The 24,884-nt window shown below is 52.4% G+C and overlaps 1 protein-coding gene across 1 annotated transcript; it reads left to right on the top strand.

Moving 5' to 3' along the window:
• Nucleotides 1-289: 289 nt before the first annotated feature.
• Nucleotides 290-23,842, top strand: FOSL2 (FOS like 2, AP-1 transcription factor subunit). The gene is made up of 4 exons (XM_052648412.1): nucleotides 290-1,189; nucleotides 10,870-11,121; nucleotides 16,039-16,146; nucleotides 18,493-23,842. The coding sequence occupies exons 1-4, from the start codon at nucleotides 1,088-1,090 to the stop codon at nucleotides 19,012-19,014; spliced, it is 984 nt and encodes a 327-aa protein (XP_052504372.1). The 5' UTR covers nucleotides 290-1,087; the 3' UTR covers nucleotides 19,015-23,842.
• The last annotated feature ends 1,042 nt before the right edge of the window (nucleotides 23,843-24,884 follow it).

Raw genomic sequence — 24,884 nt, 5'->3', positions numbered from 1 at the left:
GGCCAGGCTGCCTCGGCTCCCCCAAACCGCGCCAGCGGTCCGCTCCCACCCCCGCCACCGCCTTCCTTCCTCGCGCAGGGTGTGCGGCTGGCGTCAGCGCGGCCAGGAGCCGGGGCAGATAGGGGAGCGCTGCGCCCGCCTCCTCCCGCGCGTCTTCCTCCTCCTCCCCCTCCTCCTCGGCCTTCTCCCCCCGCCTCCCCGCGCGCTCCTCCCTGCAAGGTGGAGTCGGGTTGACGTGAGGTACAGGGGCTGGAGAATAAAGAGTGTGGAGTTGAAATCGTGCCATTGTAGTGACTCATCTCGGGCAGAGCGCTGGGGCTCCGAGCAAACCAGCGAGCAAGCGAGCGGCGCCCGGCGGGGACCGAGAGAGGGAGAGAGAGAGGCGCGGACGGGCGAGGCGGGCCCGTCCGGGAGCGGGAGCCGGGAAACGGGTGCAGGTCCGGGCGCCGGAGCTGCGGCACCGCGTCCCTCTCCACGTCGGCTCAGCTGGATCCTCCCGGGCCGCGGGCCGGGCACAGGCTGCCTTCTTCTCCTAGTCAAGTGTCCGAGCCGCTCTAAACTCCGGCGGCGAGTCGGCCACAGGAAGTTTATTCTCAGCTCCTTTTCTAAAAGGAGGAAATAGAAGTTTCTCCAAGCGGGCAGCCTTTCTTTCTGCCCCCCCCCCCCCTTTTTTTCCCCTCCTTTCTTTTCTGCGCTGACATCGGGGGTCCCCAGACCTGGCAGGCTTGACCCGCTGGGTTGACTCCCATTCTTTTTTAATTACCGATTTTTGACTGAGCCGGCGGTCCCGGCTGGGCTCCGACTGCGCGCGGGGGCGGGAGGGCGCGCGCAGGGGAGGGACCGAGGGACGCGCGGACTTTTTAGAGGGAGGGACTGGGTGGACAACTGGTCCCGCGGCGCTCGCAGAGCAGCAAAGAAGTGGTGTAGCGCTCGGCGCTCAGGGGCCCGTTCCCGGGGTGCCTCCGCCGAGCGGGACAAGCCCGAGGCGCGGCCAGCAGAGAGCCAGCGCACAGCAGCCGGTGCGCGGCCGCGGCGAGGGCGGGGGAAGAAAAACACCCTGTTTCCTCTCGGGCCCCCACCGCGGATCATGTACCAGGATTATCCCGGGAACTTTGACACCTCGTCCCGGGGCAGCAGCGGCTCTCCTGCGCACGCCGAGTCCTACTCCAGCGGCGGCGGCGGCCAGCAGGTAGGTGCGGGCCCCGGGTGCACCTGGCGACGCGGGTGGACCCCCGCCTTCCTCTCGCCGCCACTGCCTCTTTTGCTTTCTTTGCCCTTTCTCGGTTTGGTGAGAAAATACCTACGGGCCACCATTGTAAGTTCTGAATTCTCATCTCCTGCCCACACCTCCTTTCACCCCCTCTACCCTCGCCAACACTTTTTTTTTTTTTTTCCCCAAACTGGAGCGGCGAGTGGGCTGAAAGAACCTACAAACCCTGTCCTTCACACTACATCGTATCCAGACAAGCTCCTGGAATTGCAGGTCCCGTTCCCAGAAGCCGGTACCTCCCTCCTCTCCCAGGAATTCATCTCCATTCCCCTCTATCTCCGTGGTGGATCCCCCGCTCCCCAAATTTTTTACGCACGGGCCCCTTCCGACATCTAGAGAACTTATTCCTGCGAAAAAGCCTTCTCCTTCTTTCCCCACCCCGACCCCGCACCTTCTCCCGCCGTTGGTTTTAGTTAATTTCGGAAAGAGGTTGGGGACTCAGAAACTGGTTGGGCTCCTTCAAGTGATCCAGAGTGAGGGCGAGAGTTGTCACTCAGGGAATCAGGTGCGAAGGTCAGGAAGGAGGAGGTGAGCCTTGATTGGCTCAGGCTGCGTGCGTCTATGTACCCTGCGCCCTTCCACCTTCTGTTAGGGTAGGACTAGGAACCTGAACTGCCACCCAAAGGGGCGCCTCGGGGTCTGGGGAGTACCTGGGGCCAGGACAGCTGCAAAGAGAAAGGAGGCTGGAGAGACTTCCTCTAGGCTCCTGAATGGTTCTGGAAGCCGAGAAATAACTTGTTTCTAAAGCAGGAGGACTGGTTTGTACTGGAGGGGTTGTGCCTGCCATCTCTGTCTATAAATACCAGAATAAATACCAGAAAGTTGCTGCTAGGTTGGTGGTGCTGGTGGGGTGCCTGCCCTCTGCAACAGCCACCCCCCCACCTCACCCACCCACCCACCCACCCAGAAGCTTGTGAGGGAGCTGACTTAAACAAGGCTGCTAGAGCCTGAAGCCCGTCTTGGTCAGGATCTGCCGAGTCTCTAGCCCAGTTGGCTGCGGCAGGAGCTGCTCTGGTTAGGCGGTGGCCTTGGCCTCTATAAGCCAGCCAACCAGGAGGGGTTGGGGTGGGCTTCCAGGGAGGAGGGACCCTGATGGAGAATATAATGGAAACGTGGTTCTCTTTAGTAACTGAGGAGGGATATCTTATTCCAAAGCTGTTCCGCATGCCTGATGGATCCTCAAAACGCTTTTCTATGTCTTCCCTCTACCTGCCCTGGTATCCCCATAAGCACCCGCTGGAGAAAGCCTTGTCAGTGCATGCACCTTTAATAATGAACACTAAGGTGATGAGTTTCAAATCTTGTCCCAAAGTGATTTAGTTTGCTTTCCAGCCCCATTGGTGGTTTCTATTGAATCCAGCCATCATTAGGCAAAGGGTTGGAGTCACTTGAAATCCATTCCCTCATTCTCCAGTTCAACAGCCCCCAAATGTCCCTCTCTGCCTCTCCAAATCAGGAAGGAATCTTTTGATTTTTCATTTGTTGCTTTGGCTGCCGTTTCTGTGGCAGTCATCACTGAAATGTTACAACCTTGCAGCCGGGCTTTACTCAGACCCTGGGGCCTAGATGGACAATCAGACCGGACATCAGTGCCCCGACTGAATAATCTGTGTCACTAGGGCTTTGAGCCCAGGATGTGAGTGGAGGCAATTCCCTGTTTTGGAAGAAAATCAGACAGGAAACCAGAGCTAGGAAGAAGGAAGAGAACTCAGTCCAGCAGAGTGTAATGGGGCCTCATTACCGAAGCAAAAAGCAGCTGTTGGCTAATTCCTAGCGTGCTGTAACACATGAGGATTTTGCAATTAGTAATAACTGGCGCACGGGGTTCTTGCGTATGTGCCTGTCCATTCGGCCCAGCAGCTCAAGCAAGGAACCTTTGAAACCAGAGGGACTGGTAAGGTAATGCGGCTTTGGGCAAGTTTCTCAGCCTGTCCACTCCTGAGGGAGGGGGTGGCGGGAGGCCAGGAGAGGGTTTTTCCATCATCCCTGTGACTGGGAGCAGAGCTGTTCTGTGGTCCTAAGAGCTGACGTGAGAAGCTTTTGTTACTTCACATGTCTGTGACCCCACCTGGGCTCAAGGTAACTTTATTGCATACCAGATAAAACCTGTAATCTCTTTATTTCTCTTAGCTTCCTTTATGGAGAGACTTTCCTGCCAGTTGGTGATGGGCCTTCCTCCTTTTGTGGCAGCTCAATATAAGAGCTCTGGTTTTACCTTGGACAAGTGAATATTATTTTTTTCTCCTCTCTTTGTTTGTGGGGTCTAATATTCCTTAGAAATTTGTTGCTGTTTACTCAGCCTGGGACTTTCTTCTCACTTCATGAAGCTTGGTCTTAACACATGGCCATGAGTTTCAGTGACTTGAAGGGGGGCGTCAGATAACTCTTTGTTAAAAACCTCTGTTCTTGTATGTGGCAGGAACTTGAAGTATGAAAAATATTTCCTGTTCCAGTTATAGTTTTAATCTCAGACGTTGGTCATTGGTGATTTGATTTGCCCCTAATAGTTGCACCCCCCCCCCCCACCCTGGCTTTTTCTTTTTATTGTTGTTTTCTCTCTTTCCTAACTTTCCTAGGAAAACACCTCCCAGATATATGCCCTGGCTGACTGCTCGACTCACGGTTTTAGGCCCTGAGCATTACGCAATCCAGCCAGTTACACAAACATAGGTCATTTCATAACTTGTTTTCATCAGCTTGGCCCCCTTCTAATGAAAAAACAAAACAAAAACAAGACCCAGAACTTTTCCAAGGCTGCCATTTTCTGTTTCTCAGATAACTTGTGAAAATAAATCAAAGAGGACAGTTCCTTTTTGGAACCAAGGAATACCAGAATAACTCTCTTCTTTGGCAACCACTCTTTTCCAAGAGACAGACAGACACACATACACGCACGCACGCACACACACACACACAAAATTCCCCAGAGTGAACTTTTGCCAACTGTACCAGGCTGGGACATTCCTCACATCAAAGAACTTTTACCAGAAATGACTGTGATTCCCAAGTCAGCCCCAATCATGCCTCTTTAGTGCCCCCTACGGGACATTCTTAGAAGAACTATCTGGGGAATGTATTTTTCCAGCCCGAGAGTGTTAACTTGGTGAGTTTTCGGAATTCTTAGGACCTTTTTTTTTTTCTTTTTAATTCAGGACAAATAAATGCCATATATTTAACAGTGGTTAACTGGGAGTTGCTTGACTTTGAAATGCAGTTTCTTTTCTAATTTTATTTTGTTCTAAATAAAATGGTTGAAAAAGGAGTGCTTTTTTCTTTCTCTATTTTTATATCTGTTCATTGGCAGCACAATGCCTTCAAATTCTGAAGGCTTGTTTTCTTGATATTGTTTGTAGTAGGACACTGGAAATTGTTTGAGGAGATGGTCTTCAGAATTGGTGGGAAGGTGGGAGGTGTATATTAAGAGTCTGGTGCCCTTTTTTTTTCTTTTGCATTGATCTCACAGATGTTGTAGATTAGGATCAAACAAAATGTTATCCCAGGAATTTGTCTGTTCCGCTGATTCTTGCTGGTGGAAGTCAGTGTCACTGGTTCATCAAAGTGAAGGGGGTGAAGCAGCAGTCACGTATTGTCTGAGTGGCAGTTGAATTTTCCTATCCAAACTCCTGAGTGCTTTTCCATTGCTTTATTTCTACCTGGCTCACTATTCAAGTGTAGAGTTAGGAGCCTCTGTTTTTTTTCTTTCCTGTCTTAATACAAACACACCAGAACTTATGCACCCAAATCAGCAGTTGTCCCCTTCATAATCGTTCCTTGAGGAGACTAAATTCTTATTTGGATGCTGTGGTTATTAGTCAGACTCAGAAAGACTTTACAACACCCCTGTTTGGAATTGGCTTCAGCAAATTCTTTTGAAAACCCTCCCTCGTAACATATTTTTGTCTTTTGAGGGTGAATTTAATATTTGGAAGTTATCAAAAGATCTGGCATAGAAGGAACCAAGGGTGACGTGTGAGATCTGGATGATCTGGCAGGGTCTGAAGCAGGCTGTGATTCCAAATCCTGCTGGTCTCCATCTCAGGAGTCTTCCTGGGAGAACAGTCACCAGGACAAGGCACACCAAAGCAGCCACCTCTGCCACCTAGACCTTTCGATTCCCCCCAACCCCCACCCTGTTACAGAGGAATAAATGCACTGGTTTTGAGAATTCAGGAGGCTAGTTTTCTCGTCTATCCATTGAAAGAAAGAAAAAGAATTAGTGTTTCGTGACTACATCTCTTCCATGCTGTGTGTGGCATCTTTTGTGGCCACAGCATTTCAAAATGGTGGCAGCTGCCATGCTGGAGACAAATAAATCTGTTCCCAACTCCAGTTGGTAACTCTGTCCCTCTTGGACTCAACTGGGCCAGAGAGGGAAGGTGTAAGAGTCATCTTAACCAATGCCCCATCATGGGGCAATGACTTGGCTGTGCTCACCTGCTGTGGTTATAGAGAGGATGAGATGGCATGCCGTTCCCATGGAGTGCAGAGCTGTCTTAGGCTTGGTGGGGGTACAGAGTGGGGTCTACAGAAGGGTGGAGGGAATTCCCTCTTGCTTTGGAGTGGAATTTCTGTCCAAAAGGGCCCTGGAAGGAAAGACCTCAGGGAACCTGGTGGACAACTCAGTATTGGTCACCTTTTCCTTGCTTTTTTCTTTTCTTTGCTGTCCTTCACCCTAGCAGTTAGGTGAAGGAGGATAACATGATTCGTTCAAGTGAACCTGGCAGGAATCACTTGGAAAATGGGCGGGGGGCAATTATGAGTTATTGATGACTATTTCCATGATGACGTTAGTGCTGACCCTCAGGAATGAAAGGTCAAAGGTCAAGGTGATGTCCCACATAGAATCTGTGAAAATTGGTTGAATTCCACAGAGAAGGCTTTGGAGAACACCCCACGTTTAGTCCAAGTACAGAGCATTTGAGTCAAACTGGACCTCAGCAGGTTTATTCTGGGGCATTTGAGGCAGCATTCGCCCTGCCTTCTCCTCTTCCCCCAAGCGAGTCTCCTGGGATGTTGGAATTTTCCTTTTCCTGTGTTGGGAAACTAAAAAAAAGGGGTTCTTGAGAGAGAGAACCCAGTCTCTTCTCAGACATGCAGAATCATTTCTACCTGTCGAGGCAGGTCCCAGGTATTCAGGGTTTTGATGGCTTGAGTGCTTGGTGGCCCAGTCAAGAGTCAACCTGGTGGAGAAATGCCTGGCTGAGGGGACGGACCCTGAACACCAACTCTGATTCCATCTTGAATGCCACTTCTGGGCCCTCACCCCAGGAGTTTCTGGGATAGGCCCTGCCACATCCATGTCTGCAGGAAAGCAAACCTTACTTCCTAGACCTTTCTGAACCTGAGGCCCTATAGAGTTCAGAAAGGTCATTTCCCCAAGTTAGCTATTTCTGGACTGAAGGGACCTCTCTGATCTGGTGAAGCTGGGTAGCACTAATGGCCCCATGTTCCGAGCTTTCTCATAGGCAGCAGGACACACATACTTACTGAGTGGCCCCAAGGCTCCCTTAAATTCAGGATAAGGAGGTTCTGCTGCCCGAAGACCCCTATCAAGGCTTGTAACCTCAACATTTGGCTTCAGGTTCTGGAGAGTCACGCTGGCTAGTGAGAGTCCATTACTTGACTTCCTGGGTTAGGAGAATGGTTCTGCTTTTTTGCTTTCTCATTTCCTCTCTTTATTCTTTTCCCCTCAACCTGAGCTTACCGAGATGAGAATAATCCTCTAGGACAGAGGACGCCGAACTATGGCCCAGGTCTTTTTGTAAATAGGGCTTAAGAGAGCACAGGCACGCCTGTTTGTTTACATCTCGTCTGTGGCTGTACTCACGCTACAGTGCCCGAGTTGAGTAGTTGCGACAGAGACCTTACGGCCTGCAGAGTCTAAAATATTTACTATCTGGCCTTTTACAGCAGAAGTTTGCCAAACTGCCAAAGGAGGTTGGGGGGAGGGGGGCAATTTGTCCTTTTATAGGCATTCTTGCCCACCCAAAAGTCAACAGGATGACACAGTTAAATAAAGCATTTGGAGGCTCTGCCAGACTGGAATACCACATAGCCATCCAGCACCTTCCAAGCTGTCCTTAGAGGAGGAGTTTTCAAGCGAGTGGAGAGCCCCAGGGGGGTCAAGTGAGGGTCCTGGATTACCTCCCCTAGCCCCCCACCCCCAGCACACCAACACCCCTGTTGGTGCTGCAACAGGGATCAAACTACCCTGTACCTGCAGCTGAGAAGCCCCATCTTGGTTTCTCTTTGGTGTTAACCCATTGGTAGGGAACTGATTTCTCCCCAACATGACATGTGACTGGTTCTTGGGTCCTTGGGAGAGAAAAATGCCAGGCTAACTTCTGGGACCACAAACTCTGAGGCTCACCTCTTCTCACCAACCCCAGTGTCACTTTCTGAAAAATACCTTCAGAGTTGACACAGAACACAAATCTGCCAGATCTCACTTAAACTTTTGGTGTGTCTCAGAGAGGCTCCTGCTGGAGACAAAAGCCTTCTTTAGCAGTCCGCTCTGGGGCTGGGACATTGTTTTCCTTGCAGCTCAGAAGCAGTGTGTTACCCAGATGGCTTCACCTTCCTCTGAAACGAGCTGTGCGTGCATTTAGAGGCAGTCATTACCCACTGCCTTGTTTTTATTGCGTCTTGTTTTGTCTAGACCAAGCTACTGCTGCAAGGAATCTGGCTGATGGCCGGGCACGGCCTTCTGTAGACCCGCCATCACAGAGAGAGTGGACCGGAGGGCCCCTGAGAGGGGCTGAGAGTCTGCCACTTAGTCCTAAGCAGAATTAGTCTTCTCAGTTTGGCTTCAGGCTTTTGGCTCCCCTCCCCTAGCCTGAAATGGGAGCTCTTTTGTTTGTTGGAATGAGGAGTCAGCTTCTTGGGTGCTCTCCTGAGAGGAAAGCTGACAGCCCCCTGCCCCTCCAAGGAAGGACATTAAACTGTCCTACTAGATCTTTCGGGTGTCTTTCAAACCCAGAACCTGACTTGGGGGGAGAAACAAGAAAAATGCTGGGTGCTTCCCAGGAATGAGAAGCTGGCAGTTCTCCTAGGAGCCACCCCTTCCCACAGACCCTTCCAATGACAATGCGTGTGGTGATGGTGATGGTGATGGTGGCCGGGATGGTTGCCATTCTTGTGATGATGATGATGATAGCACCTTCCGTTTATCTGGAGCATCGTTTCTCAACCCTGACTGCACGTTAGAACCTCCTTGGTTTTTTTTTTTTTAAACACCTTATCAGAACCCCACCCGAAAGCAGTGATTTTAGAACTCTAATGGTAAGGTTGACTCCTGCATGGTGTTTTTGAAAAGCTCCTCAGAATATTCTAATGTTGCAGTCAGGGTTGAGCACCACTGATGTGCTTTCATAGCCTATGATTACAAGTAGCTCCTCATTTAATCCTTGTGATAGTACAAAGAGTTTGGTATTACTGTTCCCCTTTCCAGACAGGGAAACTGAGTCCCCAGTGATTCACTGAGGCCTCACCTCCAGGCCTCCTGACTCCGATGACCTCCAGCCTCCCTCCCGATTCAGCATCCTGAGAGACACACAGCTGCCTGGGCTTTGGTGCTTCTGCACACACTCGGCTGCTCATGTGCTCCCAATGTGCTCTTCCTTACGGCCAGCCCTGGTTGTCTGCTTTTCCTCCTTGAAGATCATTTCCCACTTGGATCCTTCCATGTTCACTGCACCCAGCCCTCCTTCACACACACCACATGTACTCGGGTATACCTGGTACTTTTCAGTCAGCTCCTGATAAAAAGCCCAGTTGTCTTTGTCTTGGGAGATGACTCAAAATCCATTCTTGCACTGGGCAGCTCATTGCCTCCCAGAATCCATTGCGCTGGCAACTTCACAGAATCCCAGAATCCATTTCATCCAGGTTAGTCTGGGAGGTGAGACACCCCCATCCCACCACCTAGATTGGGGTCAGGCAGGGGAGTGAGCAAGAAGGGTCCCCAGCTCCCTGAGCTGCAACGAAGCTTCACTTTTATTTACACAGAGGAACACAGATGTCATCACCAGGGGCAAAGACCATGGTAGAGGCAGCTGCCATTGCTGCTGCTATTTCTAATCTTGGTTGGGCTGCAAGAGCAGGGATGCTATAGCATCCATGCTAAAGTCAGTGGGCTTTCATCTGGGGTCAAACAGATCTGTGGGGCTGCCTGGGTGAGGGAAGGTCTGTAGGGACCTTGGGTGGGAATGACCCTGATGCTCTGTCCAGGTGCATTGGGGGTGGATACCAGCACCTGGGGCTGGACTTCAAGACAGGAAAAACAATTCTGCAAAGCGTTGCATTGTGTGGGAGAGACCCGGCCTCTCTGTCAGACCGAACTGGGTTTGAATCCTGACCCCACTGCTTATTAGAACGTGGCTTTGGATAAGTTACTTAATCTCTCTAAGCCTAAATTTCTGCCTCTAAAATGGAGATAATGGTAGTTCTTACCTCAGAGGGAGAATTAATGGGATAATCTAGGTTAAACACTACTGTGGTGCCTGTCATTTAGTAAGTGCTCAGTAAGTGTTAGTTATTATTGTCATTGCATCCCCCAAGTTAGGGAAGAAAGGACGTGCAGAACCTTTTTGTGGGAACAGGCATCATCTGAGGCTGAGGGTTCCAGAGGGGGGCTCTCCCCTGAAAATCTGGAAGTTGAGGGGGTCTTCCCCTTCTCCCTCCGTCTCGCTTTCTAGTAGCTGCCCTGAAGGAAGGTCAGGCCCAGCTGCTGAGGAGCATGGCCCATTTTAGCTTTGGTACTCTGTCATCATGTTATATTTTAAATAGACTGCTTCCTGCAGCATGTTCCACAGGGCTCTGCAACGTGGTCTGGGCATAAATTAAGTGACAGGGAGAAAACTCAGAGCTAGCAGCACCAAAGTTTCCCACAGATAGGCCTGTGAGCTCAGATAGACAGATACATGAATGGGTAGAGAGAGATGCAGTATCTCTCAAGATGGGGGTGAAGGTCAAGGAGGGCAAGGACAGCAAGGGGAAGTCTGGCAGCAAAGGCTACCACTTTCAGTCTTGTGGGTCAGGGGACATCTTTTCATGGACCTGGTCTGACCCTGATGGGGTCACAGCCCCATGATGAAACTGTTTGGAAAGTAACAGAAGCAGACATGATAAGCTTCCTGGTGATCTTTGTTGCTATACAGCAGTTGGTGTGCAAATCTCCTCAAAGGATACTAAGCTGGTACCTGGAGAATAAGAGCAAGTGACCCAGAGGCTTAGGTGGCCCAGATGGGAGGCCTGCTCTCCTGCAGATTGGGGCATAGCTGGCCTGGAGGGTTTCAGAGAGGGCCTGCTGGGATGTGAGCTGCTGAGGACCACATCTGTCCTGGCAGTCATTGGGGATATGACCATATCTTTCCCGAGCCGGTGGGGGATGGAGTTTCCAGGACCTCAGTCAGGGAGCAGATCTGACATGGAAGAGTTAAGATCCCCTTGATTCTTGGATGTGCAGGAAGCCCGCCCAGTTATCCTGACCTCGGCACTCCAGGCACTGACCCTACTTTCTGCTGGTTTTGGCCTCCTATCTCGGCTTGGCCTGTTTTGCAGTATTTGTTGGCTCAGTCCTATCTCCCTTTTCATTTCAGAAATTCCGGGTAGATATGCCTGGCTCAGGCAGCGCCTTCATCCCTACCATCAACGCCATCACGACCAGCCAGGATCTGCAGTGGATGGTGCAGCCCACGGTGATCACTTCCATGTCCAGCCCATACCCCCGCTCGCACCCCTACAGCCCCCTGCCAGGCCTGGCCTCTGTCCCCGGGCACATGGCCCTCCCGAGACCCGGTGTGATCAAGACCATTGGCACCACGGTGGGCCGCAGGAGGAGAGATGAGCAGGTACAGTTCTGTTCGGGAGCCACATCAGTGGCTTTAAAATGCAGAGTGTTTTCCTGCAGACTGGTGAGGAGCAGGTGTGTGTTCTGGGAGCACTGGGGAGATGAAGGAACTCAGGACCCTCATCCTTGGAGGCAGAGCATGCGACCTGAGAGTCAGGCATCTTGCCCATGTCCCTTAGAATCTCTGAATCTCAGTTTCCTCAGCTGCAAAATGGGGATGGTGTCTTGCCAGCCAGGACTTGCTGCCACTGGAATGAGATCACAGTGGGAAAGCACATGGTGAATGATGAGGCGTCAGCACATGGGCAGGACTGTTGGGACCTGCCTATAGCAGTATCCTCTGATCCTTGGCAGAGGGACCGTGGGACAAGCAGCCGATGAACCCTGGCTGGGAGCCTTTGTGGGCTTATCCCCTAAGTGTCTCCTAGTATCTAGTATGGGCAAGAACCCAGCTGTCCTAAAGGGGCCCCCCTCCAGGCCAGTACTGCCCACGGTGTGTCCATCACCCCTCCATGTCCCAGGCCTCCAACTCGAGGCCGGAGCCCATTTCAAGTGCCTGGGATGCACATTCTGGAAGTGCATCTGGGACTCTGGGGTCTTTGGAGTCTGCTCAGCTCCTTAAGCTCCAGGGACACACGGGGGAGTGGGGGTCAGACAACAGCAGCCTTTTTTCCCCTCAAGGGGCTTAGCTTTGAGCAGGAGCCAACCTGGCTGGGAGGGATGCCAGAAAGGGGTGGGGCCTCTGCTCTCTAGATAGCATCTACCTGAGCCTCCAAAGGCCTATCGTCTGTATTAGCAGAGAGTGGGGCAGTGATGGCCCTCCGCTTCCCAAAAGAGAAATCAGAGTCATGCATAATCCTAGAAAGGAGGGAATGAGCCTTGTAAGAGCCCCACGTGTCCCCCTTCACAGATGACACAGCCAAACAGCTACCTGGGGCTACTTGGCCAGTGAGTGGGGAATGTGGTCTAGAACCAGGCCTCTGGGATTCCACCCCTCTGCAGTGCTCTTTCTATTAACACCATGCTACCGTGAGTCCAAGGAAGGGAAATACTTTAGTAGCAGAATCCCTGTTTCAACTGAAATGTTAGCCTGGAGAATTACTTCGATTACAGCTTTGGAACCCCTTCCCATTTCAGCCACTGTCCACCTCCACTCTGGGATCCCCAGGCCCACAGTGTTCCAATACAAGGACCTTTCAAACGTGGTGCCCAGTGGGTAACTGTGGAACCAGTGCCACCAGCCCCTTTGTGTGTGTGTTAAGTCACTTCAGTCATGTCTGATTCTTTGTGACCCTATGGACTGCAGCCCGCTAGGCTCCCCTGCCCATGGAATTCTCTAGGCAAGAATACTGGAGTGGGTTGCCATGTACTCCTCCAGATCTTCCCCACCCAGGGATCGAACCCACATCTCTTATGTTTCCTGCATTGGCAGGCGGGTTCTTTACCGCTAGTGCCACCTGGGAAGCCTGCCACTAGTTCCCAGGACACTTAGAATTACAAGGATCACTGCTTTGAGGAACCAGAAGCTTTTCACGAGTCCCGTTCCTCTGAGGACAAAGCTGGGCCTTGTATCCGCTGCTTGTTGGCTTGTTCTCTTAATGGTAGGACCCTGTGCAGGGGCAGCATGGGGAGATGTGTGTAATAGACACTAACAGTTCCCAGGTCCTGTTGGGCTTCTGCTCCTGGGGCAAGTAGCCAATATCCCCCCTCCCTGCTGCTTCCATACTTGAAGTTATAAATATGCAGTAGCAGCGATCCCAGTGTCCTCTATAAGTGTGCTTCCTTCAGGGAGCTTAGGGTACCAAGCTTTATACTCACTGGTGATCTGGATTCTCCTGGTATGTAAAGGACCCCTTATCCTTTACAAGCTAGGCTTGTGAGGGACTCCCAGGGTAGCAGGACAGCCAAGCAAGATGTGCTAAATACTCTTCATTCTTTTATCCAACTCTTTGTGACCCCACGGACTGTAGCCCGCCAGGCTCCTGTGTCATGGAATTCTCTAGGCAAGAACACGGGGGTGGGTAAGCCATTCTATTCTCCAAGGGATCTTCCTGACCCAGGGATCCAACCCGGGTCTCCTTTGCAGGTAGATTCTTTACCATCTGAGCTATCAGGGAAGTCCTTTTTCTGGACCCAGGTCACACCAAATTTGCAAGATTAGAGAGGAAGAGACTTTGGAGACTGGCTTTTCTAAATTTCCCTCTGCACCCATTTTACAGGTGAGGAAACTGATGCCTAGAAAGAAGGGCCTTGCTTAGGCTCATGCAGTGAGTGGCAGCAGAGCCAGGACTGGAATCCACCCCCTTTGACTTTCAGCCCTATGATTTTTTCCGTCACACCACCCAGGCGTGCCCTTGGAGAGTTTCCTTCTGTTTTTGAGAGAGAAGGAGAGAGCCAGGAACATTTTATCCCATGTCAATTAGGAGTTCAGATCATCATTCAGCAGCTTGGAGGAAGCCTAGGGAGCAGCATCCTAGAACTTGGCTCTTCAGGTTTCTAGCTCTAGGGTCTTTTCTCTGAGGCTCATTTCCGCCTTCCCAGCCTCCCCCAGGGGGCAGAGGCTGTTATGGCGCTGGCCTGGTGCCCTCACTGCCTCCTCTGGGGCCTGCCCCGGAGGCTCCCTCTGAGGCCAGCAGTGGCGGGGAAGGGAGGGTGTGTGTGGCTTGTGGGTGGGTACGTGGTGGTGTGACACACTCATGCTGTAACCATATTGTCACCGCCCCTGAACACTTCCTATGCCAAGAGCTCCCACAAGTTGCCCTGTACCTCACCAGACACTTCTTAGAAGAGAGAAACTTCTAAGGCACTGGGGAGGCCAGAATCTGTCCAGGGGGGATGGAAGCAGAAGTGGATCAGGACCAGCTCTCTGTCTTGTCTGCCCCTTGTCAGTAAGGGAGCGGGGTGCTAGCTGGGCCTCAAGGGGAGCCCTGGTAGCCTTTTGATGCTAAGCCCTGAACCTGGGGCTGTAACAGGGCCATCAGGCTCTCTTGGTCCCTCTCGGGCTCAGGCTGATATGGATTTTGGAGTGGCAGGTATCCAGGGCCTTGGCCGAGTGGCCTTTTGTGACCTCAGCCTGGGATCCTCTGTGATCCCACAGAGAATAGGGTGCCCCCATCTGTGTTCTCTGGGTGTCTGGTTGATTTGCTGCTCAGTGAGTGCAGCAAGGGTATCAGAGAGGAGACCTCTGGACTATGTCGTCCTCTTTCTAGCACTTTGTGGTTTAGAGAGGACTCTCACACTGCGTCTCATCTGATCCCTGCAGAAGCTTTGTGGGAGGCGGGGCAGGTCCTATTAACCCCACTTTCCAAATGAGGATCTGAGGCTTGGAGGGTCGGTAATCTGTCTGGGTCCACCCAGAAGAGCCACATCTTCATCTGGCTCTGAGCCACCCGACACCTCTCCGGAGAGAGACCATGGAGCCATCAGCTTTCCCGGGGAGGTGGGGCAGGGGCTTGAGGAGGGAAGTGGAGCCAGGATCCAGTGTGGGCTCGAGGACCAGGCCTTTGTAAGAGGGTTGAAGACTAACAGGAATGTAATGTTACCAGCTGGATGGGCTCAGTTCAGTGCACCCCACGTGGAGGCCGCTGCAAGGACAGATGGTGCTAGGGAGGGACACAGCGATGCTATGCCCTGCTCTGCAGGCAGCGTCCTGGGGACTCAGCCCGGGGAGTGGCTCCCTCACTTGCAGGCTGGCTGGAGGTCCAGACAGCATCCCTCAGTGGGGGTGGCTTTCTCTCAGCCCCTCCAAAAATGGCTTTGGCCTTTTCCCCACATGTCCCTTGAGGGGAGGACTTGGGCCTTACTGCCCCCAGAATCTTCTAAGCCCCCAGTACATCACTTGGCACCTACATGGTGTGCTGTCCCAGGTGATCACTGAAGGAGGGGATCTTTCCTTTTGAATTCCTTCCTGCCTTGCCCCACGGCCATCTACTCACATCACCTCTGGAAGGGCTCTATGTAAACGGAGTGTCATCCCTGTTGGTGGAGCAGAGTTCTTGCCCTCTGGCCTGAGTTGCAGGCCCCTAACCAGCTTCCTGGTTATGAGCTAGGTCATAAGCTCTGCAGGCGGATTTTTGTTCATTTGGTTTGGTGACAAATCTCTAACTCCTCACACCATGCCTGGTATGTTGAAGGGCTGGTTGGTTGAATGAGTAGATGTGGTGGACAGCAGGGTTCTAACCTGCTCCAGGGCTCCTCCTCCTTTTTGCCCATCCTGCTCAATCCAGCACTGTGCCAGGCACACTGGTGAGTCCTCTGGGTTGAACTGCGAGCAGCTAGCACTCGAGGGCTGGCAGAGGGACTTGGAGTGGGCTGGCAGAGGGACTTGGAGTGGGATGGCCCTCCCTCCCGCCCTCTGGCAAGAGAACATGTTCCCCGCGCCGCCCCGGGTGGTTCTTACTCTGGGCCCAGCTACGTAATCAAGTGGGGATAATAAGGCTTGCAGAGCAGGCAGAGTGTTGGGGAGGAGTAATTAGGCCGAGTTGGGAGGAAGCTGCGTAAGTGGGTGGGGCCAGGCCTGGCACGGGGGACTCTGGGGAACGGGCACGGGGGACTCTGGGGAACAGCCCCTACTCATTCCCTCGGGTCTTGGCACTGAGTCAGGGCTGACATGACACATGCTGCCGCCATGCCTGGGCTGGTGAGTCTCCGACCCGTGGCTGCCCTGCTCTCCCTTCAAACATGCGACATCACCTGCTGGGGGCTGGGGTTTAGTTCGGAGTGCTCCCCCTACCCCCAGGCACCCAACCTGGGCTGAGGTACATGTTCTGGGGCCCCTGAACCACGTTCCTCTTGCCTTCCTCCTTCCCTGCCCGGTCCCAGAAGGGCTTCTTCCCCTACTTACAATGCGGTTAAAAGCGGAAAATCTTGGTGAGCCACGCACCCGAGCCTAACCGTGATCCTTGGCCCTGGCCTCTAGCTGTCCCCTGAAGAGGAGGAGAAGCGTCGAATTCGGAGGGAGAGGAACAAGCTGGCTGCGGCCAAGTGCCGGAACCGCCGCAGGGAGCTGACGGAGAAGCTGCAGGCGGTGAGGAGCCCTGCGTGGGGTGGGCGCACTCCTGGGTGGGCTGGAGCTGGGACCCCAGGGCTCCCGGCCCTCTCCCCTCCCTCCTTCACCCCTAGTGACTGACAGGAGAGTTAGTATGGGCAAAAGCATTCCTTCTTCTGAGCACATGGGTCAGTCCTGCCCTGATTTGAAGGCGGGAGGTGTGGGGGGGCAGGTTGGGGAGAAGGGAGCTGGCCTTTATCGCCCAGCCTGGACCCAGAGAGAACTGGATGAGCTTCTTGGGCCTGGCACCCTGTCCACCTCAGCACCCAAAGGATCCTGTGCTGAGACCTGCTGGGGCTCCTGGGCGAGAGATGGCAGAGGGTGTCGCCGTTGCCGGCCAGCAGCCAGGCAGGCCCAGGCCTGCCCCCTCCAGGGTTCCTCTTCCCAGGTTCCAGCCGCCCCCATGCCTGCCTGCCTGCCGCCGGCAGGAGTGGGCCCAGCCTGGCTTCAGCCGTCTGGTTCTCTGGGCTTCTCCACCTCTGCAGGGTCTTGGCACTCCCTGGGGCTCATGGGTATGGATCATAGGCAGCTGAGTTGTACTATCTTGGGGTTTCTCATATCCTCCGTGGGCGGGAGGGTTCCCCGCCTCTGCTCTGAGCCTGAAGCTGTCACCTCATTGGTACCTCATTCTGCCCTATGAGTCATTCTCCCCCGCTGGCTAATTGCCCCCACCTGGGGGCTCTCAGCCCCGCCCTTCCCTCCCCAAACCTTGACCTGACCGACATCACGTAACTCCCTCCAGAGCCCAGCCCTCCAGGAGGGGCCGTGTGGAGGAAACCCAGAGCCAGGACTGACTCTTCCTGGGTGGAATGTTTTCCAAGTGAGGAGATGAGGTGGACTGTGTCAGTGGTCATTGCACTGAGCAGCCAGGTTGGAGCTCTGGAAATCAAAATGGCCTTGCAAATCCTATTATTTTATTTAATCCTCCCAGCTACCATTCTCCTGCTTCCGCTTCCCTGTGTCCATCCCGGAGCCCTTGTTCATGGGCCTTAAATGTGCACCGGGTGAATTCTGGGATGCCTGTAGTAGTGGCCTGTGGAGGTGTTAGAGGCGGGAGGAGGAGTGGGAGCTCTCCGATGCCAGGTGGGGCAGATCCGTTAGTGATCCGCACTCCCTGGGAGACACCCTGGAGAGCCCTCCCCACCACTAACCTTTCAGGGAGCCATATCCCCCTGGGTCTACCCCCAGGTGCTTCTGCCACCAGCCCCAGAATAGCCTGCCCCCCGAGGCCCGTCGGTTTTCCTCCCCTCTCTTCCCTTGAAGCCTCACACCCTACACCCCCGCCTCCCCACGACCCAGCCACCCAGGCCTCTGAGCCACATCCTGCACAGGAAGCCTCTCAGAAGCTCATGACGTTCATCAGACCCTTGAGACAGATGGAAAGTTTTTTTCACTCCGGAATATGCTGTACTCTGCTTAGCGAAGCTCTGGCCCATGTCATCTCGTTCTCAAACAGGAATCTGTGTTAGGGAAAAGTGGGGAGGAGGCTGGTGACACATACCTCTCCGTAAATTCCGTGGCGACCCCCCACCCCCCGCCACCACGTGCATCTGTTGCTTCTCTGGCTTTGTGTGAAGGGAGGGGCTGAGGCCCTTGCAGAGGGTCCCTGCCGGCCTCATTTGCGCAGTCAGGCTGGCAGGGGTCTCATCTGTTGCAGCATGGGGGCTGAACTGAATGTTCTCTCGGGGTTCTGTGAGTCCTGAAGAGCAAAAAAAGGGAAGAGGGGCAGGGAAGATCCAGAGGGATGGATTGAGTGCTTCCTACAAGCCAGCTACTCCTAGGCTTGTGTGTGCTGACAAATATCCAGTCACTCGGCTCCGAGTTCAGTGTCGATATGTCCATGGAGAGCTGGAGGGGCTGGAGGAGGCATGGGTGGGGGAGGGGTGCAGCTGCCTGTTCTGCTCCCTTTCCCCGCCAGGCCTCCCTATTACCTCCTCGGGGTACCAGGGGAGGCCCTGACAGAAAAGAGTAGCAGCACGTGGACTCTGCAATCAGATACATTGGAGTCAGATCCAGGCTACCCTATCTGCTTACTCTGGCATCGGGCAAATGATTAAACCTCTTGAAAACTCAGTTTCATTATCAGTGCTCAGTCATGGCCACTACAAGGGTTAATTCACCCTTCCTCCAAGCTGACTCACCTCTACTCTCAACCTGGAGTTCTGGAAACAGAAGGAATCCTGAACATACAGGTGGCCCAGAGCCAGTCAGGTAGCTTCATGGTCAGCCCTCTGAGAACCGTGTTTGGTTTTCCCTCTCTCATCCAGATTTGACAACCCCTGGCCCATCCCCTACCATCCCTCACCGACCCCTCTTCCTCTGCAGGAGACCGAGGAGCTGGAGGAGGAGAAGTCGGGCCTGCAGAAGGAGATTGCCGAACTGCAGAAAGAGAAAGAGAAGCTGGAGTTTATGCTGGTGGCCCATGGGCCCGTGTGCAAGATCAGTCCTGAGGAACGCCGGTCCCCGCCGGCCTCTGGGCTGCAGGCCCTGCGCAGCGGGGCCAGTGGAGGAGTCGGTGCCGTGGTGGTGAAACAGGAGCCCCTGGAAGAGGACAGCCCCTCATCCTCATCGGCGGGGCTGGACAAGGCCCAGCGCTCCGTGATCAAGCCCATCAGCATTGCTGGGGGCTTCTATGGTGAGGAGCCCCTGCACACCCCCATCGTGGTGACCTCCACTCCTGCCATCACTCCGGGCACCTCAAACCTCGTCTTCACCTACCCCAGCGTGCTGGAGCAGGAGTCGCCAGCATCGCCCTCTGAGTCCTGCTCCAAGGCTCACCGCAGAAGCAGTAGCAGTGGGGACCAGTCGTCAGACTCCTTGAACTCCCCGACTCTGCTGGCTCTGTGACCCAGCTCCCAGGGGCGGGGGTGGGGGTCCTCGTCACTGCCTCCTGCCCAGGAACCAGCACCTTCCAGCGCTCTGGGGCCGTGAGGAGAAGAGGGGGACCCTGCCAGAGAGTTTCCTGGCTCTGGGGAGACCCAGGTGGGATTTGGTGGTGAGTTGCCGGAGGACTTGGATGAGCTCTTGGAAGTCACAGGACCTCCTCCTCCCTCGTCCGCCTTGCGAAGCAAATCCTGTTTCTTGAAAAACATTGGAGAACTTGGTTTGGTGGACTCAGGCATCTCCCTGGCTTCTGAAGAGCCTGAAGCTGGTGTGGGCCGATCCTGTCCCTTGGTTCCGATGTGTCTCTGGAGTGATGGTGTCCTTCCCGCCCCACCAAGCATGCTCAATGCCTTTTTGGTTTCACCTTCCCTCTATTTGCCCCTTCCTTCCCCCAGTGTCAATTTCACTTCCTCTTAGTTTTTTATCAAATTTGCCATGACATTTCATCTGGGTGGTCTGAATAGTAAAGCTCTTCATTTCTGAAGAGGGGGCAGCAGGATGACTCTTTGGCTGGGGCTGACTTGTCCAGAAGGGGACAGTCCATGTGCAATACAGAACCTTCCCTCCTCTGACGCTTCTGGTCCACCGCCATCTCCGGAACTGCCAGCAGGGCTCCTTGAGCTTTCCAGGAGAGGCCACCATCACCAGGAGGTTTGGAGGACCCTTCCTCCCCATTCTCAGAGACGGCTTTTGGAGGAGCAGCTTGGCCAGAAGACAGGGTGTGAGTGAGACAGCTGGGTCACATTTTGGGTTTGCCAAATGCCTAACTACCAGGCCGGGAATGGCCAGGAAAGTGCCAATGGGCCACATGGGTGTCCCAGCCAGCCTCACTTCACCCCGTGTCTTGAGTAGGACATCTCTTGTAATTACCGCCTCATCGTTCTGCCCTGGACCCTTCTTCCTTCCTGGGAGCCACACATCACTCCAAGTCCCTGCCCGCTCCACCCTCCCCCACCCTGCCTCTCAGGGTGACGCCACCTGTGGAGGTTTAATGAGCGTGGGCCTGGCCCCTCCCCAAGCCTCAAAATCGCCTCTGCTGTGGATGGAAAGGCAGGGGGAGGAAGGAGGGAGGCAGTCAGAGTGGGGTTTGCCTCGCAGCAGCCCCAGCGCCTGCTTCTCGCCTCTCACCAAGGTGCTGGGCTGTGCTACCCTCTGTGGTCATCTGCTACCTGATGGATCTCGCGCTTTTTCTCGTACACTCCCCTGCCCCCTCACCCCAGTGTGCTTCCCAGGTCCACCAGCCAGCTGTGAACAGCTGGCCCAGAGCTGCTGTTGTGGCTTGCAGCTTAGGCGCCATTCTCCAGGGGCTGCTGAAATCAGAGATGAATCCCACTGCAAGAGAGCTGCCCCTTCCTGTGGGGTGGGGGATGGGGGAAAGGGGGTCCTCCAGCACCCCCCACCTCCCCCCGGAAGCACAGCTCTGCAGAGCTCAGCGGAGTCCCCGCCTGCCAGCCCTTGGAGACTTTTTTCTCCCCAAGGCTGGTCTTCCAGCATTGGCCTCTGCTGGGCTAGTGCTCTGAGGGAGGCCCCGCTATTGTGATTCAGCTCTAGAGATCATTGTATGATAATTTAAAACTATATAGATATTATTTAAATCAACCCAGTTGGGGTTAAATCTCAAAGTTGGACTCGGGAGAGAGAGAAAAAGCGATGACATGATTGCTCACCTGTTCCCTTCACAGACCCAGGCCTGGCACGCCAGCTGGTATTTAATGTTCATTACTCCCTTGCCATACCCTAGACACACAGAATGGAACAGCCCAATGCCTAAAATACGCAGCCCACTATGACTGGGAGTGATGTGTGGAGGGGTAGGGCTTGCAAAGAGAGGAGACTAAAAGAAACAGGATTTCCCCCCAGATGCTTTAAATATGTTATTTCCCACATTCCTTGGCTGTGACGCCGCCCCCCAGTTCCCCAGAGGTTCTGGGAGGGGCGCTCCTAATAAGATTGGGCCTTTGGGTTTCTGGCTTCAGATTAATCAAGGACACAGAGGTCACCTAGGCGTAGCAGGAGACAGGCGAAAAGAACTGGGGTGAACTCAGCTCTGAAAGACTCAATCATCTCAAGTGGCATTTGTGGCCAACTGGGAGCTATTTGCTTCTTTTTGAATATATGTGTTATATATTTCTTAAATGAAGCTGCTCTCTGGTGTTTTGTTTCTAAAGTCCCTTTGTGCCCCATTTTGCACAGCCCTGATCCCAAGGCAGGCCCCGGCATGTGACTTGGGGCCAAGCTGGACATTCCTGAAACGGAGTCTGGCTTTAGTTCAGATTTCAAACTGCATTGGCTTTGGGACTAGCAGAAAGCAAGAACCCAGCCGCCTTGCAGGACTTCGAGGCCTCTGAGCTGTGTTTCTATTCAGGACCCTCTAACTTTGTTCTTGGAGGTAGTTTGGCTTCCTCAAAGCCAGAGGTTATCTGGAGAATTCACTCTTAACTCATAGGCATATCCTCAGTCACTGCCTTCTGGCTGGTCCTCTAAAGTTGCTGCCAGACACCAGGCCTGCTGCTTCCTCCTCCTTCCTTTCTCCTCCTCCTCGGGAGCAGCGGCAGGGGAGCCTTTGGACTTGGGCAGGGAACCCCATGCCCCCCTGTGTCCCCAGCCATGAGGCAGCTGGTGTGGACTCCAGTTGGGCTGCAGGCAGCTCTGGGACAGCATAGGGGAGGCACTCCTTGACAGGCTGGTATGAAACACACAGTCCCCTTGGCCACCTGGCTAGCCTCTTGGGAACAGCCCTCTTCCTGTCGAGTGGATGGGGACAGCTGCTGACACAGAACAGAGAGGAGATCCCAGGTGAAGCTTAGGCAATTACCAGAGCCAACTCAAAGCAGAGAAATTCACTGGGGAAGTTTCAGAAAAAAATCATTTTTCTGCCTGTGAGACTGGCCAGGTGTCTTCACTGTGGCCCATCCCACAAGCATCTCAAAGCCAGGAACCATCAGAGGCTACTGGTTCCCTTTCTCAGACTTTGCGGAAGGGAGTCTCCCCTCTGTTCCCACTATGCTCCATCTTAAGGTTGAGCTCAGCTTATAGGCATTGGGACTTTTCTCCCTTTTCCTTGATGGACCAACATTACTTCTTGCAATCTCACCTTGTAACTTTTAGGTTGATTTCCTCCCTTGATCAGACATCCATGTGGCCTCTTTAAGAAGGAAAAGAATAGCACCTACTATGTGCCAGGCACTGTGTTAGGCACTTTTATATATATATACTCTCTTTAGGGTGAGACTAAGTGATGAGGACTTCCCTTATTAAAAGCCCACCACTGATGGATCAACAAAAACACTTAGAGGTGAGAAGGTCTTTCTCCAAAGATCCAAGGCAAGATTGCCTTCAGTCTGAGGTTTGTTCTCAAAGACCCACCCCCTACAGTATCCTCCCACCTCTAAATTTGTTTCCCCTGTGATGTGCTCCTTTGCACTCTTCAGATGGTTAACCTGAGTCCTTATAGAATTTGTGGACCAATAGGATATGTGGTGTAACTTTCTTTTAAAAACTTAAGTAAAGTGGTCTTGCTACTTTCTGCTTGTTGAGTCTTCTTGGCATTCAATCTTAAAAGCCAGCATCTCACTATTTATTGACGGGTTGTGTGTATGTGTGCGTGCGTGCGTGCGTGCGTGTGTGTGTGTGTATATTTCTAGGTGTGCCCATGTCCTCCTGCACCTTTTAAAAAGGAAACCCAGTCGCCCCACTACCTATTTGATATCTTCTCACGCTTCTAGTATATTGGTTGTACATCAACAAAGGGTTTTAATTTTCTAAGGCTGACATGTTCAGGAGGAGCTGGGTCAAATTTTGAGCAGGGCATGGGAAGGGAAGGGGGAGAAGTAATTGACATTTATTTTATTATTTATTTTAAATGTTTACATCTTTGTGTTGTACCAAGCCTGAATAGAAACAGATAGCATTAAAATGCTCAGTTCCTCTCTCCCTTTCTTTCTTCTTTATAATTTTTTTTAAAATTTAGGCTAATGATGCTTTGTTTCTAAAATGACTTGTGACTTGTGCTGTATAAACTTGTGTAAAAAAAGGTTCTGTTTTTAAAGATGGTGTGTCATTCCTCTGGGGACAGCGGTCACCAAGAACTCTGCGTTAGAAGAGAACACAAGGAAAGATCCTGCTCTGTTCCTCAAAAATTATTTTCTGTGTATGATTAAAAGTTTATTCCATTTATTTTAGTTTGTGGTTACTTGATGTCGAGGAAGAAAAAATTTTCACGTTTGTATAAAGAATAGGTATCAGGGTGTCTTTTCTGAAGTGAAAGATGTATATATAGTATTTTGGTATATCGTGGCAAATCAAGAGCTTTGTGCATCTGTATTTGAGGTATGTTGATGTGGAATAAAGACTGCTCTAAGATCCTGGAGGTAAAAAAAGAAAAAAAGTTGTCAAGATTCCTACAGCTTGATGGGGGATTTAATTATCTTTCTGAGCACCTTGTCTTTTTTTTTTTTTTTTTTTTTTTAAGTATTGGTGAAATGGTCCCATTGGAAAGGCTTCTAAATAGGCCTCTCCAGGCAGGACTATGAGCTCAAAAATCTTTGTATAGTTTTGAAATTCGAGGAGTAGCTCAGCTCTGAAGCATCTCTGGTGGTGTTTTGTTGTTGTTTTGTCTTGTTATTTTCCTGTAATACAAGCCTACAGTATTTGCACTAAAGAAAGCTTGTTAGAAAAAGCTTGCTGCTATGGAAGAAAGAACATATTACAACTTTTTTTCCTTTTTTTTTTTTGTTAGCTTTTCACTTTCAATTGAGTAGCTTTTTGTAGAATAAAATGAATTAAGATTGAAGAGCCTCTGATGGTTGGTTTATTCTGTCTTTTCTTCCTATCTTTTCTGTTGCTTCTCTTTTTTTCCTTCTAGGCTTTTCTACTTTTGGCTCCATGGGCAGAGTTGGTCTTTCTGTTGGGAATGGGGAGGCAGGGAACAACTCCCTGGGAATCTCTTTTGGCAAAATTAGAAGGTGAGCTGCTGGGGGTGAGGCTGCCTAGACCTTCCCCACCTCCTTTCTCATGCTTCTTTCTCTTTACCCTCTCCAACCCCTCCCAGTCCCATTTCCCACTTCCTAGGGCCTGATTCTCAGCTAGCTGCCAAGTACTGCCAAAAGCTAGCCACTAACAGTTCACAGGGCTGTCCCTTCCTGGGGGCACTTTGGATTTTGTTTCAATAAAATTGACTGGGGACTTGAGAATCTTTAAAAAGGCAATTTAAGGTATTGCTCAGAGGGTCCAGGTGGTTGCATGAGGTCATACGCAGGCCTCTGGAAACAACCAAGGCATGTACATAAGTGGGACAATCACATCTCGGGACATCCTTTTTGAATAGACACAGGTTGGTCTCACTAAGAAGTGTCAGCCAGACCCTGCTGCCCAGGAAGCCGGGGGTAAATGAGAGTGTCCGTCCTGGGTGCTCTTCCCCTGTAGTGTAAATGCTAGGGAGGCACACGTTTCAGTAGTTAGCACTCAGGATGGTTGGCAGCAGCTGAGTGTTAGGTGCTGAATTAACACCACTCACTCCTAATCTGTGGAAGAGGAGCCCAGAGTGAAGGCCTCGTTCCTTGGAGGACCCAAGAGCTCTGGACCGTGAGAGGTACGGGCACTCTGAATCCTAGCCCTGCCCCTCTACTCGTAATCTCTCTGAGCCAGAGTTTCCTCTCTGTAAAGGGGGAGAGTATTGATAGTGCTGTGGGAACCCCCATGTTTTATCTCCTTTCCCTTTTGAGAAGGCCTGGGGTGTGAGGAACCGGACATTCAAAACTCTTGGCCCTGGGCCTCCCAGCAACAACTTCTGCCTGAGTAGACAACACAGGCCATGGTACCTGGGGTGTCTCAGT

Source organism: Budorcas taxicolor, chromosome 11 (genome assembly GCF_023091745.1).
Source record: "Budorcas taxicolor isolate Tak-1 chromosome 11, Takin1.1, whole genome shotgun sequence".
Classification (NCBI taxonomy): domain Eukaryota; kingdom Metazoa; phylum Chordata; class Mammalia; order Artiodactyla; family Bovidae; genus Budorcas; species Budorcas taxicolor.
The sequence above is the reverse complement of the archived record's forward strand: the minus strand, read 5'-3'. Positions and strand labels throughout refer to the sequence as shown.